The sequence below is a fragment of the Triticum aestivum genome, chromosome 1D (assembly GCF_018294505.1).
Source record: "Triticum aestivum cultivar Chinese Spring chromosome 1D, IWGSC CS RefSeq v2.1, whole genome shotgun sequence".
Classification (NCBI taxonomy): domain Eukaryota; kingdom Viridiplantae; phylum Streptophyta; class Magnoliopsida; order Poales; family Poaceae; genus Triticum; species Triticum aestivum.
The window spans coordinates 2,648,741-2,664,872 of NC_057796.1; the positions used below are offsets into that span (position 1 = coordinate 2,648,741).

Consider the following 16,132-nt stretch of genomic DNA (forward strand, 5'->3'; position numbering starts at 1 on the left):
ACTTGAACCGAATATAAATATCGGTTGGCACCCACAACAAGTACCAAGGATATATCCACAGTGAGCAGTTTATATAATGGCCAAAATAAAATAAAGAAATGGGTTTGTTGGAGCGAAACTGAAACTGCTACGCGCACACGCAGCCGCCCGCCCGTCCGTCCCAAAGTTGCGGCCTTTTGTATGTTTGCGTGCCCTTTTCGGGGGAGCGGAGCGCGCAATCAATCCATCCCTCCAATAAAGACACCCGAGGAACAGAACAGAAAGCAGAAGAGAGAGACAGTGCGGAGAGAGAAAGAGAGCGTCTTCCCCGACTCCGGCGGCGAGCCCATTCCCCGGCGGGCGGCGCATGGCGGGGAGCGAGGCCGGATCGGTGGCGTAGGTGAGCGCCGCACTCCTCCCCCGCCCCCGATTCGCGCGTGATCCCTGCTGCCTTTAAGCCCGGATTATTACTGATTAAGATAAGCAGCAGTTTGTTTCTTGCTTGCTTGCGTGGGGCGGCGGGTTGCTTGCAGTGCGGGTGAAGGGGGAAGATGGTGTGCGGGATGTGGATTTGTTTGCCTGTCTGTTTTGTGTGTGGAGTTTTGGAATCTCGCGTAGGCGGAAGCAGCGGCGCTGGCTTTGCCTTGCTGCGCAGCTTATGCTTCTCCCCCTCCCCCTCTTCTTCCTCCTCCATACGCTGCCTGGCTGGGAAGGTTGCCTTCCGCCGGGGGAGAAGCAACCGGCACGGCTGCTCTGCTCCGCTCTGCTTATCCCACCCCCTCTGCCGCTTACTTCTCATCTCCCCTATTTCAAGCCAGCATCCCCTAGTACTACTACAAATCAAGCTGCTCCTGCTCCCGCATTAGTACTCCAACAATCCCATCAATCCTGCTCTACTTCCAGCTTCCGCTGCTTCTTGTTCTTGGTGGTGAGTCGCTGCCTGCACTCGATCGATTTCTTTCTACCCCAATCTGTCGCTTTCGATTCGATTTCCCCCCTCCCAAATGCGGCCCCTCTTCCAATTTCACTCTTGAGCGAGCAAAGGGGTTTCGATTTGTTCGTCTTCTTGGCCGCACTTTCTTTTCTTCTTCTTCTTCTCCCCCCTAACCTAACCACTTCGATCTGCGGTTCCTGCCAATATTTTACCCTCCGGCTCTGACCATGGGCATAGATATGGGCTATTCTGTTCTACAATTTGGGGATCTTTTTGTCCGATTGATTTACAGTACTACTACTCATGGACTCGCGCAACACCGCTTAGTTAATAAATTACTCTTGCTGCTGTTGTTGTACTGCTGGTAGGATAATAAAATAGGTCCGTCAGTTCGAACAAGAAGATGGATGGATGGATTGATTAGGGAGATAAATAAAAACAAATGTCGTGCTTATCTTGTTTCTACCCCCTGAAAGCCCTAGAAAGTACCCAACTTTTCTATTTTTTAGTAGTATTATTATTGTTCCGCAAGGAACAGCTTTAGATTTTTCCGGCCACCGCCTCCCCTGCTGACCTTTTTGGTCGTCTTCTCCTTCTCCTTCCCCACCGCACCATTCCATTCCCACCTTTTTCTCCCTGGATTCTGTCCAGAAACGGTAGTAGGTTTCCATTTCTTGATGAGGGGGGCGGTTCCACCCCTCCCTTCCTCCGTCTCTCCCCCTTTTGCCTCGACACCCTTTCCATCCGTGAGATTAGAATCTTCCGTCTGTTTTTTCCGTTGCAAAAATTCTAGGTCACACGGTTTCTAAAATTAGCACCCTAAAATCAGGAGCATTTTCACCTTAAATTAGGATGATGATGATGAGCCCAGACTAATAAAACTCGGTTTCTTGAATTTTGATTTAATCTGTGTCTTCTCTTTTTGTTAGTGGTGCATTGCGTTTGCCCATCTCATCAAATTTAGCCGGCATGCATGCGTGTGTGCGGTTGCTGGGGCAGTAGGGCTTTCTGTTTCGGGGCGGCGACGTCCCGGAACAGCAAGGCAGTTGCTTCTATCTGCACAGCATTCTCTGCTTGTATCTTTCTTTCGCCTTGTTGTCCACTAATTGATTCTTGGCCAGGCAGGCAGTTGAGGGGCTGAGGAGGTGAAGAGACAAGGAAAGAAGAAAGAAGGTGATACCATGGTGATAGCTTCCGGAGTGATTGACAGGGGACACCTGTCCTCGTTCGGCGGCCCACCGCCAGACTCGACCTCGTCGTCGTTCTTCTCCGAAGATCTTGTCCCCACAGAGGTCGGCAAGAAAGTAGGAAGATAAAAAGAGATAGAGATAGAGCCTGTGCTTGGTTTCTGCTGGCAAATAATGCGGAATAGCAGTAGCGGTTGCGCCCCACATGATTCGTTTTCTTACAAATATATTATATGCTTTGATATAATGCAGAGGCAGGTTGGGTTCTGGAAATCGGAGTCAATGGTGGATCAGAGAGGTGCGTATCATGCTTCTATTTCAAAATTCTGTGATCATTGTTTTGTGGCTGTTGCTTCTTGCATGGTTGGAGGTGTTCAGTTGGGTGTCCTCTTCTCAATTCATGCCGTGGCCTAAATAATATGTCCTGGTTCTCCTTCGTGCTTGCTTGGTGTTGGTAGTTGGTACAGTGCTGGAATTATTGATGCTCCAATAAAATTCCACTGAAAGTAGACAAGGATGCATACCTAACTTGCCTGCCTTATCCAGCTCGTACCTTGGGGGGCAGTTTGAAACTTGTGTTTCATGTTTTTCGGGGAGATTTTCTGGCTGGCATTTATTCCGGTCATCTCCGGCCAGTTCTTTGTAGCTGATCTAACCAACTGGCTGAAACCAGAAATTAGGCTGTTGCATCAGTTTGGTTCAGTTTTTCTCCTTGCCGAGGAAATCCCACCTGGATTAGTTATATGTTACCTAATAATATAGGCGTCCGATTTTAGTAGCATTTCGGTTTGGTAGGTGAAGATATCAGTGGTGCGATTCGGCGGGGAATGAGTGGGGATGTTTTCTTACAGTGGGAATGGTTATGGAATGTTGGCTGAAGACAGTTTGGTAGGAATTAGTTGGGAGGTTAACTAAACACGGTTAGCAATTAAATGCCATGATCAACTCGTCATTTAACACATGCTTTCCAAGCTTTGCAGTATGGTGATAGATTGGATGGCCCTTCAGGAACTGACAGTTTCCATTAATGGCAGGGAGCAAGCCAGCTTTTGCTTCTCCACTTGAGAAGATCCATCCGACGGGGGCGAATCCTGAAGGCAGTCTGGAACAGACAGGAGGCCAAGTCTTCAAGGGCCTGGATGCCCTTCGCCTCAGCAAAGCGATGGGGCAAGGAAATGCTTCAAGTTCGCCGTCGGTATCCTGGGGCGATATGCTCACGACCCCTGGATCTAGATTTGGCTTGTCTGCTAGAGATGCGGCTATTGCTGGAACAGCTAGTGGCAACTGTGAGTTTCTTTGCTCTCAGCTATTACTTCTTTGTGCAGCGTTTCTTCTTCTTCTTTGCCTTGATGATCATTTGCCTTGCGTTTTTGCAGCGAGAATAATGGCCATTGGTGTTTGTGGCCAGTCTGCTGATACACTTAGCTTCATCTGTGAGGGAGATGAAGCCCTAGGGTCCATGGAGGAAGTTGAAGCTCAAACTATTGGAGATCTTCTACCAACCGATGATGATTTGATATCGGGCGTTATCGATGGCTTTGAACTCTCTGGCCTGTCTATCAACCAGGATGACGCCGATGAAGATATATTTGGCACTGGAGGAGGGATGGAGCTTGAGAATGATGATTCCATTTCCATTAAAGGCGCAAGAAATCTGGAAGGATCCTCAAAGTGCCATTTTCCTGGGGAGCACCACATCAACAAATGCCCTTCCAGAACTCTTTTTGTCACAAACATCAACACCAACATTCTTGATTCTGATCTAAGAGTTCTATTTCAGGTTTTCAACTCTTTTTCCTTCTTATACTTCTTGAAAGTTCGTTTATTTTGTTGAACGCTGCCCTTTTAAACTCATATTATATCTTCACTACAGCAATATGGGGACATACATAAGCTTTACACCTGCAAGGAACATGGGTATGTAACAGTGTCTTACTATGACATACGAGCTGCCCAAAACGCAATGAGAGCACTCCATGGCAAGCCTCTGGGGCTGGTGAAGCTTGATGTGCAATTTTGCATTCCTAAGGTAAACATACTATCAGTTACTTTCTAGTAGACATATCACGTGTTCTCTAATATCAATTTCCGCCTTTGATGTTATGTGCGGGTTATGATCTGGACGTCTATACAAATGTTTTGATGCTGTTTTGATCTGCTACTTCTGTAGGGAACTGCTTCAGATAAGGATATCAGCAAGGGAGTTTTGGTGGTGTCTAACATCGAACCTTCTGTTTCCAATGATGATCTTCTCCAAGCACTTACTGTTTATGGTGATGTGAAGGAGGTAATGGTACTTCCAAACTTTGCTTTGTAAAAATTAGGAGCCCCAGCCTGTAATGACCCTTTTTGTTGGTTATAGATTTGCAGGGCTTCTACAAGCTGCAATAAGAAACTCGTAGAGTTCTACGATGTCAGAGCAGCAGAAGCAGCACTATATGACCTTAATAAGGGTGCTATCTCAGGCCCAAAAATCAAGGCTGAAGTTAGCAATCCTGGAGGGACAATTTTTGGGTAATTTGTGCTGTGTACTGCTGCCTTTATTCGTACGGGATTGGTATAGTGCGGGGATCTAATATACTGTCTCTGTTCCTACCAGCTTGAGACAACAGTATCCGAGAGAGTGGAAGCTTGATGGTTCCCCTCGCCAGCCTAGAAACTCTCCACCTGGGACCATTGGTACGATACATGACTAAACGTATTTGTCGTATTCATCAGATTCTACATTTCATTTTGTCTAAACATTTTGCAACATTACCTTGGACATGTCAAACAGGAGGCCCTAGAAGTCATGAGAGCAGCACCCTGCATAATTTATTTTCTCCGGTTAGTCCGCAATTGGATAGATCAACCCATGGCATCGCTTCAAGTGGCCCTCAGAAGCTGTCGTCGCCTATCAGAATTGAACCTACACGCCAGTACAATAATCAAGCTGCTATTAGTGAACTTGGCGGATCGCTTGGTCAAGGCAACTTTGGGCATGGAATGCAGATGTTCCACCCACACTCACTGCCGGAGTCTCAAAATGGTATTTGTAACATCTCCAAGTCCATGACATCAAGTGGCAGGAGTGCTGGCTTCAGAGTGGATGGAGTGGATTACAGTCATCTCCAGAAAGTGGGTTCTGGTAGCCTTCATGGTCATTCCTTTGATCAAAATAATGAAGGTAAAACTCCTCGGCTTGCACTGCTTTTCATTGTCTCCTGTAAACCTTTGTTTTTACCTGTTCAGCATGGATTTGTAAAGTCGCTGCTTTCTATAGTTTTGTTACTAGTGTTGTAACAAATAATAACTTCATCTATTCCATAGGCTTCTAGATCAATATATGTGCATGTACAGAAAGAAATAAATAGGAGAGTCCTACAATACAACTATCTCTGACAACTAGGACAATTTCAGTTAACACATCAGTACTGTTGGAATGCTCAGTACCATGATAGAAATATGTTGAAGCATGTAGCAAATGTTATATACTTCATGGAGATTGTTCATTTCTATTTGAAACTAAATAAACATAAAACATTTCCTTTTGCAGCATTTGGGCCTGCTGGAGTTGGAAGTTTTCCCCTCAATGGACACCACTACAGTTGGAATAACTCAAATGCTTTTCCTCAAAGTCCCTCCTCTCCAATGCTGTGGTCGAATGTGCAGCACCCAGGGCACATGCATGGTTATCCTGGTGTTGTGCCACCTCACACACTGAATAATGGTGCTTATCCTATGGATCAGCACCACATGGGTTCAGCTCCAAACAATGGAGGCAGTTTCAGAAACGCGCGCTCTGTTCATCCAGGGTCTCTTGGGAGTGTAGGGTTTCCTGGTAGCCCTCAGATGTATCCATCAGATGTCCCTGTCTTCGCACCTGCCAGGGGAAGTTACAGGGAGACCATGTTCTCCCCAGTTGGCGCTGGATTCCCATCGCTGCAACAAATGTGCAATGCAATGAACAGAAGGAACCCTATGGTCCAGGTTTCCGCTTCCTATGATGCTACAAATGAGCGGATGAGGAACCGCAGACATGATGGAAACGCTGTCCAGCCAGAAAATAAAAGGCTATTTGAGCTTGACATTGAACGCATAGCAAAGCGTGAAGACCCACGCACCACGCTGATGATCAAAAACATTCCTAACAAGTACGATTGCACTGCTTTCGGGCTTCTTCTTTCACATTAATGAGGTGCCCTTTTTCTGTGGACTCACACTTGATGTGCTCTCAACAGGTACAACTGTAAACTGCTTCTGGGCGTCATTGATGAGAATCACCGTGGAACCTATGATTTCGTCTACCTTCCGATTGACTTCAAGGTAAGTTCTTTCTCCTAGTGTGAAGGTTGGAACTTGCGGCAGAATTTCTAGGCACTGACGCTGCAATCTATGCTTTCCTCAGAACAAATGCAACGTGGGCTATGCTTTCATCAACATGACCGATCCGCAGCACATAATTCCCTTTTACAAGGTATATATGTACACCCTGACCTTACTAGCTGATAGCAACTTGTAAGAGCTATATCCTGTTCACCAATTCAGTATACATTTGAAGAGAAAAACTTGACATCTTTGTAGATTTTAACAAGATTCTTCACATATTACATTGTGTTTTGCTTGGTATGCATTTGTTAATTTCGCTTGGCAACTAACTGGAGGCACAATTTTCTGCAGACATTTAATGGCAAGAGATGGGAAAAATTCAACAGCGAGAAGGTGGCAACACTCGCGTATGCTAGAATCCAGGGCAGGAATGAATTGGTTTCTCATTTTCGGAATTCTAGCCTGATGAATGAAGACAAATGGTGCCGCCCTATACTCTTCCACAAGGATGGTCCGAACGCAGGGGAGCAGGTATGAGTTCATTTCTGTAGAACAGTTCAGTTTAGATAGTAGACACCATACTGGTTTTCTTGTCGCGAATGCATTGCCCAATTTCATAGATCTGTTTATGTGTGCGATCACAGTAGTCAGTTAAACACTTGTACATGTTCTAACAATATCTTCTGATGATGCAAAGTGGTTGACCTGGAGGTTTATTCATGTTTCTATTTTTTTTGTTTTGTTTTGGCCAGGAACCTTTCCCTGTGGGGAACAACATCCGGCCTAGGTCCGGGAGGAACAGGCCGCTCCACAGCGCGGACACCAGAGGAGACGCGAGCCTGTCGACCTCGCCTAACCAGGAGAACTCCAGCCGCAGGGCTAACGCGGCCGAGGGCAATGACTCGATCTTCGCTCACTAACTGGAGGACGGAGAAGAAGCTGCAATAAACTATCCCCAGTTTTGCTATTTATTTTTCTCCCCGGCAAGGCTGGGGTATGTAGCGAGTTCGAACGGTCTGCTGGCGATTCGCCGTAAGTAAGTTGCGCAAGGGCGCCCTCGTGCTTGCCCCGACGACGAACTAGAGTTCGGACGGGTGCGAGGAGGGACGGCGAAGTGCGCAAGAGGTGATGTGCGTTTTGGGTGTGTGTTCTGAGGGTTGGAAACTTGTACAGTTGAGTTGGAGGGGTGTTGAATGCTGATCTGACCTGGATGTTTTTAATTTAACTTGGTTAATTTTGCTCGGATTATCTTCTGATCTTGCTATTTTTGCTGTGTGTGAGTGCCATGATTGGGTGTCTAAATGCTTCTACTGATCATGGCAATGTGATGGCGTAACATGAACACTGATGCAACCCCTATAGCTACCCCAAAACGTTTGAAGTTCTATATTTGTACCAATTTCAAACATCTCCAAGTGAAGATGCTTGAGTTAAGACAAACCAAGAACTTCAAATATTTGCCGGTGTGTCTTTGTATGGTTAAGTATGTTGGTTGTGTGCATCCTAACTATGATGAAGTTGGGTGTGTGCTCATCGTGTGTATTCTCTCGATGCTTTATTTTGAGCCAATAAAATATATAGAAAACAAATTTGCAGTGGGGTTTTACCCTAGTATTTCCCTTACAGTTTGTTTGGTAACTTTTGGGATGAGGAATAGGAATTTAGATGAGGGAGTTGTAATGGAGATTAGACATGAAAAGTGTAATTTTATTCCCAATCCCATGTTTGATATTTGATGAATATTACACGTGGGAATTTGAGACGGATCTTTATTCCCTTGTTTGCTTAGTGGGAACTCGTAGCGAAACAACCGAAAGATTATAAACATAAGTTACGGTGAAAGGACGAGATGTTCTCTATAAATTAATTCCCTCATAAATTCTCATCCCCTCCAAGCAAACAGGTAAGACCAACTCCAATCGTCGATCCCAAATGGACGTTTGATTTGTCCAGATTTCGTTCGTTTGGGTCGGCAAAATGGACGGTCGTGTCCAGTTTTCGGCTCTGCCGATTTGTGCACACAACCAGGCGGCCGCATCTCAAAATGTCCGGCTAGGAGGTTCGAAAAAAAGCATGCCACACATTTAAAAACATAAAGATAAACTTAATTAAACATTACTAAAATCTAAAGAAGTCCACAAAAGTCCCGGCCGCTTATTAAACTTAAGTTAACATTTAAAAGTCATAAAAAAAAGAACTTCGATGCCATCGCCGTCTTCACGCGCCACCGTCATCCTTGTCGTCGTCCATGGTGAGGTCGACGTACGGCGGTGGATGCAAGAGGTGGGCTGGTGGCCCCTGTGGTGGTTGCCCGTCGGAGGAGCCTGCACCACTTCTTCCCGTGGCGAGGAATGCTCTCATGAGCGTGGTGGCGTGGGTTCCCATGGCGACATGGGTGCCCATGGCTCAGCACCCACCCAGTCGGCCATCTCCAACACCATCGACGACCACGTCCACCTCTGGCCTAACAGGCATGGGTTCCACACTGCGACAGGCGGCTCCTCCAGCACCTCCTCCTTGACAGCCATGTCCAGCTCCGGGATGGCAACGTCGCCGGCCGCGGAGAGGGCCATCATCGTTTTGAGGCCCTCCCATTGGGCCTCGTCCTGGGTGCGGACGAGTCCTCCATCACCCGCCTCATGAGCTTCGCCTCCTCCTCGTCAGTCATGGAAGGTGGCGATGGCGGGGACAGGGAGCGAGACGGCGTCGGCGTGAGGCCGCGCACCCGCGCATGCTCGTATGACTGGGGCGGGCTGAGAGCACGCGCGTGGCGGCAAGGCGCGCCCGTGCTGGGCTCGGAGGAAGACCGGCGAAAAAAAGATTGCCGCCGTAGGTCGTGCTCGTCGCGGAACCACGTATCCCACAACAGGGAATCGACAGCGTACCTGCGGTCGTAGAGCAGATCCGGTGGCAGGCGGACACGTCGGCAGTCGATCTCCTCACGACGGGCGTGGCCGCTCACCTTGACCGGCGGGATGGGCACTCGATTTGCGGAGAGATGTCAGTTGTTGGGGAGGTGAACGTCGCTCCTGGGGAGCAGCGTCCTCGTCTCCCAATAACGGCGGCATATGTCTGTGTGGACGTATGGCCGGGCGCGCATTGGGGCCATCGGCGCCGAGATGCTAAACGTTGCGGGCACGAAGTTGGTGGAGCTGCGGCGGCCAGAGGAGGAACCAGCCTCGTGGTCGTGCCTTCCCTTGCGGCTGGAGTTCCACCATACTATGGCGGCCGGTTAGGAGGTGGAGGAGAGGAGGAGCGGCGAGCTAGGGTCTGGTGTCGAGGTTCGAGGAGGCACACGGGGACGGGACTGGAAGCGTGGACTAGCCCATCCATGGCTTCCACATTAAGAAGGACGACAACCGCTATGGATGGGTGGCTGGCAGGTGGATCCGCCCACTCTTGCGCAGTAAATGTGGGTCGTTGGAGGTAGGTAGGCGGCCGATAGGCAGAGCGCGAGACAAACGAGGAGCGGTCGCGTGGGCATCCGTTCGGTGTCCGTTTGGACTCAAACGGGCCGCAAGTTTGCGCCGGAAATGGATCGAGCCTAATTTATATCTTTCCACTCCAACCAAACAAGTAACTTTGTAGCTTACAACCCTGAATTCCCATTCCATACCTAATTACCCCCAACAAAACAAGCTGTATTAGAAAAAGACAAGAGACATTTGTTTAGGAGAGATGCCTCCCAAACAGCAATGTATTTTGAAATATTAGGAATATTACTATAATGCAAAAGCACTGCCAACCAGATGCAGCAGATATAAACTAACAATCACACCGGTAAATAGTTCAAGCATAATCATCATAACCATTACCTGATAGATAATATCAAGGATCCATATAGCAGGAGGGGGTACGGTACGGTATCAACTTAACTACAAGGTTCCGACCCAAAACGGCTGCCAGCGGCAGCATCAGCAACCAAGTTCCAATTCCAGTCTCCAGACAAGAGACAAGTGGATAAAGCAGTCTTGCAAATGTAAACTATATATATAATAATACACGACCAGCCAAAAAACGGAGCTTCTTCTTCAATGGTGGGCATCAGCCTCGGCGCCGCTCCTCCTCCACCGCCGCCTTCAGTTGTCGGCCTTGGTGTTGCTCCTGGTCCTGGAAGCAGGGCTCCCACCAGCCACCACCACGCCGCCGCTCCTGGTCGCACGGCGAGGGGTGCTCGCAGCAGCAGGGGTCTCCTCAGCTGCAGCAGCAGGGCTTGCCTTCTTCCTCTTACCGCCACCAGCTGCGGCGGCCTTCTCTTCGGCTGCAGCAGGGCCGGCCCTCTTCCTCTTACCGCCGCCAGCTGCAGCAGTGGCTGTCTCGGCACGCCCCTTGCGCTTCTTCTGAACCTTCTGGGCGCCTTCTTCTTCCTTGTTTTCAACCATCTCAGCGTCCTCTTCAGCTGCATTTTCCGCATCAGCAGCAGCAGTGGTCTTGATCTTCTTCTCGTCTTTGGCTTCCTCCTCCTGATCTCCCTTGCGCTTCAGAGGCTTCTTCAGCTCATCCTTGGCCTCAACCACGATTGTGACGACAGCATCCTCTTCTCCAGCCTTGTTCTCAGCACCATCATCATTCTCTTCCTCGTTCAGGCTGCTGTCGTCCTCCTCTTCCTTCTCCAGAGCATCCTCCTCATCGTCATTTTCCTCAGCAGATCCCTCCGCGTCTGGTTTCTCCTTGGCAGCCTTGGCAAGCAGATTGTCAATCAGATCCTTCATCTCTATGTTAATCTGCAACACAGATAACAAAAGGCATCCATCAGCAAAACATACTGTACAAGTATGTGGCATGCTTCAACAGACTTGTGTTTTTTAATTACATACCTGCGGGTTCTCCAGGAAGTCGCAAATGTCAGTTGGGCAGGAGGGGCAGTTCTTCACAATCTTCTGTGCCCGCAGAGTGCGGCCACCCCTGCTTCTTTCCCTCATAGAACCCTCGTCGCCAAATGCAGCGGTCAAACAAGCTTTGCAGAAGTTATGACCACAGGGAGTGGTAAGTGGTTCTTTCATCACATTCTTGCAAATGGAACAGCCAAACTCTGCACATAACCAGGTAAACACAAGCACGCATTAAGAGAATGAATGCTTGGAATAGATTCCAGCTATTTAAGCCAAACAGAGTAGCAATCAAAACACGCGACAAAAACACTAACCCTTCAACAGCCTCTCGTTCATAGACATATGAGCACGCTTCTGGTATTTCCTGAATTGCTTGTCAGTCTCAGGATCACCAGACTGGGCAGGCTTCTTGCTGATTGGTGGAGGCTTCACCCACTTCCAGCCTTCATTTTCCTATAACAAACAGATACAGATCAGAGGTGATGATGTATGCTTGTAAGTGGAAACATCAGAAGAAGAAAATGGCGTGGACATACAACATAGTCCCACGAGGGGGATCCTGCCCTTTCAGTTATGTCAGTAGCACCTTGCAGCTCCTTGATCCTGGGCAGTGGTCTTGGCCGGTCACCATGAAGATCACTGAAACCCAGATACCACAACATCAGTGTAAGTAATGCCAGTTGTTTTCAAGACAAAAGCATATTGCCAAAACAAAATGTTATCGTTTTGACAAACCTGGTCCATGGAGCTGGTTCATTGTCGCATCGTACGAAGAGATACCTGCAGACCTTGTATGTACCCTGAGACAGAAATCAAAAGAATACCCATTATCTTCCATTCAGTTGCACAAGGTATAGAGCGGCAACATGGACCCTCTGTACAGGATTTAAAATCACCTGAACACCAATCTTCCTCCAGCATTTCTCAATCCTGTAGACTCCATCATAGCGCACACCAGTTTCAGGAGCATATGAAGAACGCTTCTCCTTGTGGGACCTTTTTAAAATAGTGTGGTCAAATATAAATAAGATGATATAAATAACAAATATAAGCAGAACAGTGGATGGTCTCCTTATATGCAGAGCACATGTAACAATGAAAAAAAATCAAGGCAAGGTAATAATTATAACAGTATTAACACTGTCGGGCTACAGTGCCATACTGTCTTATCAACTAGTACTTATCAAATGCTGATATATTTGAGGAAAATAATTATGGTAAGAAAAACATACCGCACAACCCTGACAGGGTAACCCTTCTTGCAACTAAGGCGCAGAGCAGCATTCATCTTGTCAAATTTCTGATCAGAAGACTGTTCCTTGTTTGTTCGCTTGTTCCCACTTAGATCTCTTCCACCACTGCCAGTACAAATTATTTACAGAAATGTAAGTGCTCACATGTAGGATCAGACACAAAAGTACAATGATAGCAAGTGAGTAAACTAGCAAACCTTCCAGTATACAGGAACCACTCCCCATGGTCCTCATCATCTATGTAACCACCTGACAGCGCCACTGACTGAGCACCATGTTCTGACTGGCCAGCAATACCAGCAACATGAGGGAAATGAGCGCCCCACTGCCTGCACTCAAGGCGGTCTTCCCAGGTTTCCCCGACCAGCACACCAAGACGCCTTTTGGGGTCGTTCTCCGCTGGGATGGGGCCAAAATGATCAGGTGCAATGGTCACAAAGATCTGGCCACTTGAAGCATTTGCTTTCCCAGCCTTCTTTGCTCTGTCAGTTGTGAAAGCCTTGTCGGGTCTAGCCTCATTTCTTATGTAATGAACAGGATTTCCCGAGCCGCCTGCGCTGGCATTCTTTGCAGTCCTAGCCATACGGATAACTGCAACCAACGCTGCATTAATCCTTGGCTGCGAAGCCATTTTGGATGGGATTGGTCCCCGGCATTTTCCACATGTCCTTTTTCCACTGTTAACCCACTTTTCAAAGCATTTCAAGCAGAAGTTGTGGCCACACGGTGTCTACAAAGATTCAAAAGTAGAATGTAGTGATCAGAAGAGATAGCACCAAATATATAGTTGGCAGGAGTATGTTATCCTGAGTAAGGTATTTAGAACAGAAAAAGAACATACAGGAAATGCTTGAATATGAAATCATAATCATACATAACAACGCATAAAAACAAGTAGAAATCATTATCAACAGATTATACACAGAAGCAATCATAGTTTTCAGCCTAAAAAGTGTGTGGACATGACAAGTAACAGCCTCCTTTCAAATATAGTGACACTTATAAGGCTATGCATGTGTCCAGAACCATGTCAAAGAGAGGCTATGTCAAGCAACCTTTTATGCCAGCAGAGGGTGTCAACAATAGTTGCTGACTAAGATTACAAACCAAAAGGGCAAGGGGTGCTTCACATGCCCTGGTCCAACCAACCAAAGTAGGTAGTACAGAACTACAGATCAAGAGCTAGCCAATAACTATGATGAAGCCTGTTGGTCAATTAAGATATTGACTGGAATCACAAATAGGTAGGAAAGTGCGTAGGTAAGTGGTAAACCATGAACTCAAATAGATATTCAGGACTGCTGAGGTGCAATTGCAGGCACACATGGTTGTGAACCCAGCCATCTGGGTTCAAGGACTTACCCCAACACAGTATGCCAGCTGGCTAAGGTATGTAGCTAAACCTGACTCAGCTTAAAGTTGAATTCATGATGAAAGGAAACATGAAACCAAAGATTGGCCAATACCAATTATCATTCAAGTTAGTTGTATTTTAATACTCTGCTAATCAACCTGGAATGAGTTTGGAGATTTGTGTATAACAAACATTAATTCATTCATATAGCATGAAGATGTTTTTACCCCTTGAACTGCGGCGTAGACCATGAATTTAATCACATTGCCACATACACAACATAGAAAATAACCTAGGCAGCACTAGATACTAGCAAATACAAGGGCAAATCAAATCATTTGGTCTACAGGCTGCACATTAGCAATCCAAGGGGCAAACAAAACCAAAAAAGGTGAATAGACTTAACAAACCAGCAAAAGGAGCAAGGCCATCTACAGTAAGTTGCAAATGGCATTACACTACAGGTGACAAGCCTACCCAGGTATCATTTTAAGCAGCACACCAAAGGAGCTTCCAGGTTACTAAAAAAATAGCAACTGTTAAAATTGACTCCTGAGCAGAGAAAGCTGTGATCCTTTACTCCTAATTGACTACAGACAGGCACCAAACTGCCACCATCAGAAAAATACATGGTGCTGAAGTAATAACAACAAATAGACCACAGCTGTTGTAGAGCTAGGATTCATATGTGCAGATGTACGCAATGCTGAACAATGCTCCTAGGTAAAAGCCATTCATGCTGTTTTAAAAGTTACACAGGTGATTGAGCCCGCAAACAGACGAGGATGTGATCCTTCACTCCAATCTAACTACAGACAAGCACCGAACACGCAAGCCATCATCAGAAAATAAATGATGATGTAAAAATAACAACAAATGGGTCACAGCTGTTCAGAGTTAGGATTCATATGTGCAGATGTAAGCAATGCTGAACAATGCTTGCAGATAAAGGCCACTCTTGCTGTTAAAGTTTGCAGGTGGTTAGCCGCAAACTGACAAGTGTATCATCCTTTACATCTATCTAACTACAGACAAGCACCGAACATGCATATCATCATCAGAAAACAAATGATGATGCTGGCGATAACAACAAATAGACCACGGGTGTCCTAATGCTATGGATTATATGTGCAGATGTAAGCAATGACCAAGACTAAGATAGATCATTGCTAGTGGGTGCATCTAATTATCAGGGGATTAGCTCACAGCAGGCGAGGCTGTGATCCTTTGCTCATACCTATCTGACTACAGGCAAGCACCGAAGATGCATATCAAAATAAAATAAAATAAAATAATGATGTAGATATTACATTGCAGCTACAGCAAACAAAAAACAGAGGGCAATTGACCGTCTCTGAAGCGCATCTGAAATCAATAGCAGTTAGAGCAGAGATGGAACGACGGCATAAGGGAATGATGGGCGATGATTATGCGGGGGGAAATGGAAGCAGTGAGTGACCCAGAGGAAGATGATGGATCATTACTACCGCCGCAGGGCGCATCCAATGATAGTACGGGATTTAACCATTATGACAGCAAGAGCGCACAGACAAAAGATTACATTTTGCGGCGGGCGACGGGAGATCTATCGGCGCCGCGGATATACATACACAGTAAATAATTGCGGCATGGTAGTGGTGGATTTAATCATGGGCATTAATTTGAAAACTGACGGACGGGGAGCAAAACACGGGGGAGGGGAGGGGGTTGCTCACGGTGACGGGGCGCTCGGGGAGCTTCATGCAGAAGACGCAGCTGAAGTTCTTGCCGACGATCTCGAGCGCGTCGTCCTCGTCCTCCTCGTCGCCGTCGCCGTCGCCGCCGGCGGCGGCGGCGGTCTTGCCGCCGAGCAGCTCCTGGCGGCGCCGGGCCTTGTCCTGCTCGGTGAGGGTGGCGTCGGCCTCGATCTCGCGGATGGCGGCGAGGAGGCCGCTCCCCCCGCCGGCGCCCCCCGGCGCGGCGGTGGGGGCGGGGGCGGGGGCCGCGGAGGGGGAGGCGTTGTCCTCGCCGGAGCAGTCGGGGCAGGCCCAGGCGGCGGCGTCGGCGAGCGCGGGGGGGCGCGAGAGGCAGGGCGAGTGCCAGGGCGTGGCGCAGGTCGCGCACCGCAGCAGCTCGACCTCCGGCGGCGCCGCGGCGCGGCACACCATGCACACCCCGTCCCCGTCGCACGGCAGGTCCGGCATCTCCGCTCCGGCGGCGAGGGGCGCTAGGGTTTTGGGGAGTGGGGAATGGGGAGGGGGACGGGAAAGTTTGAAATTTTGATTTGGGGGTGGGGCGGAGACGGG

The 16,132-nt window shown here is 47.9% G+C and overlaps 2 protein-coding genes across 4 annotated transcripts; one reads left to right on the forward strand and one right to left on the reverse strand.

The window, feature by feature from the left end:
* The first annotated feature begins 204 nt into the window (after window positions 1–204).
* On the forward strand, window positions 205–7,656 carry LOC123179776 (protein MEI2-like 3). 3 transcript variants are annotated; one of them, XM_044591651.1, is made up of 15 exons: window positions 205–379; window positions 2,035–2,205; window positions 2,353–2,398; window positions 3,135–3,386; window positions 3,477–3,880; window positions 3,974–4,129; window positions 4,271–4,387; window positions 4,463–4,614; window positions 4,700–4,779; window positions 4,877–5,266; window positions 5,636–6,233; window positions 6,321–6,405; window positions 6,488–6,556; window positions 6,760–6,939; window positions 7,161–7,656. In XM_044591651.1, exons 2-15 carry the CDS (start codon window positions 2,095–2,097, stop codon window positions 7,326–7,328), a joined length of 2,808 nt encoding a protein of 935 aa, XP_044447586.1. In that variant the 5' UTR covers window positions 205–379; window positions 2,035–2,094; the 3' UTR covers window positions 7,329–7,656. The 3 variants fall into 3 exon arrangements, with proteins under 3 accessions (XP_044447586.1, XP_044447584.1, XP_044447587.1); XM_044591649.1 differs by having other exon boundaries at window positions 2,039–2,205; XM_044591652.1 differs by lacking the exon at window positions 205–379 and adding an exon at window positions 581–907 and having other exon boundaries at window positions 2,039–2,205.
* A 2,537-nt stretch (window positions 7,657–10,193) lies between these two features.
* LOC123179777 (E3 ubiquitin-protein ligase ORTHRUS 2) lies at window positions 10,194–15,628 on the reverse strand (the record flags this gene model as incomplete). Its single annotated transcript, XM_044591653.1, is given in 9 exon segments — window positions 10,194–11,132; window positions 11,226–11,440; window positions 11,555–11,693; window positions 11,777–11,879; window positions 11,976–12,040; window positions 12,137–12,236; window positions 12,473–12,598; window positions 12,691–13,223; window positions 15,563–15,628. Coding segments are annotated over 9 exon segments (1,992 nt in total), but the record flags the coding sequence as incomplete, so codon positions are not given.
* Between the last annotated feature and the right edge of the window lie 504 nt (window positions 15,629–16,132).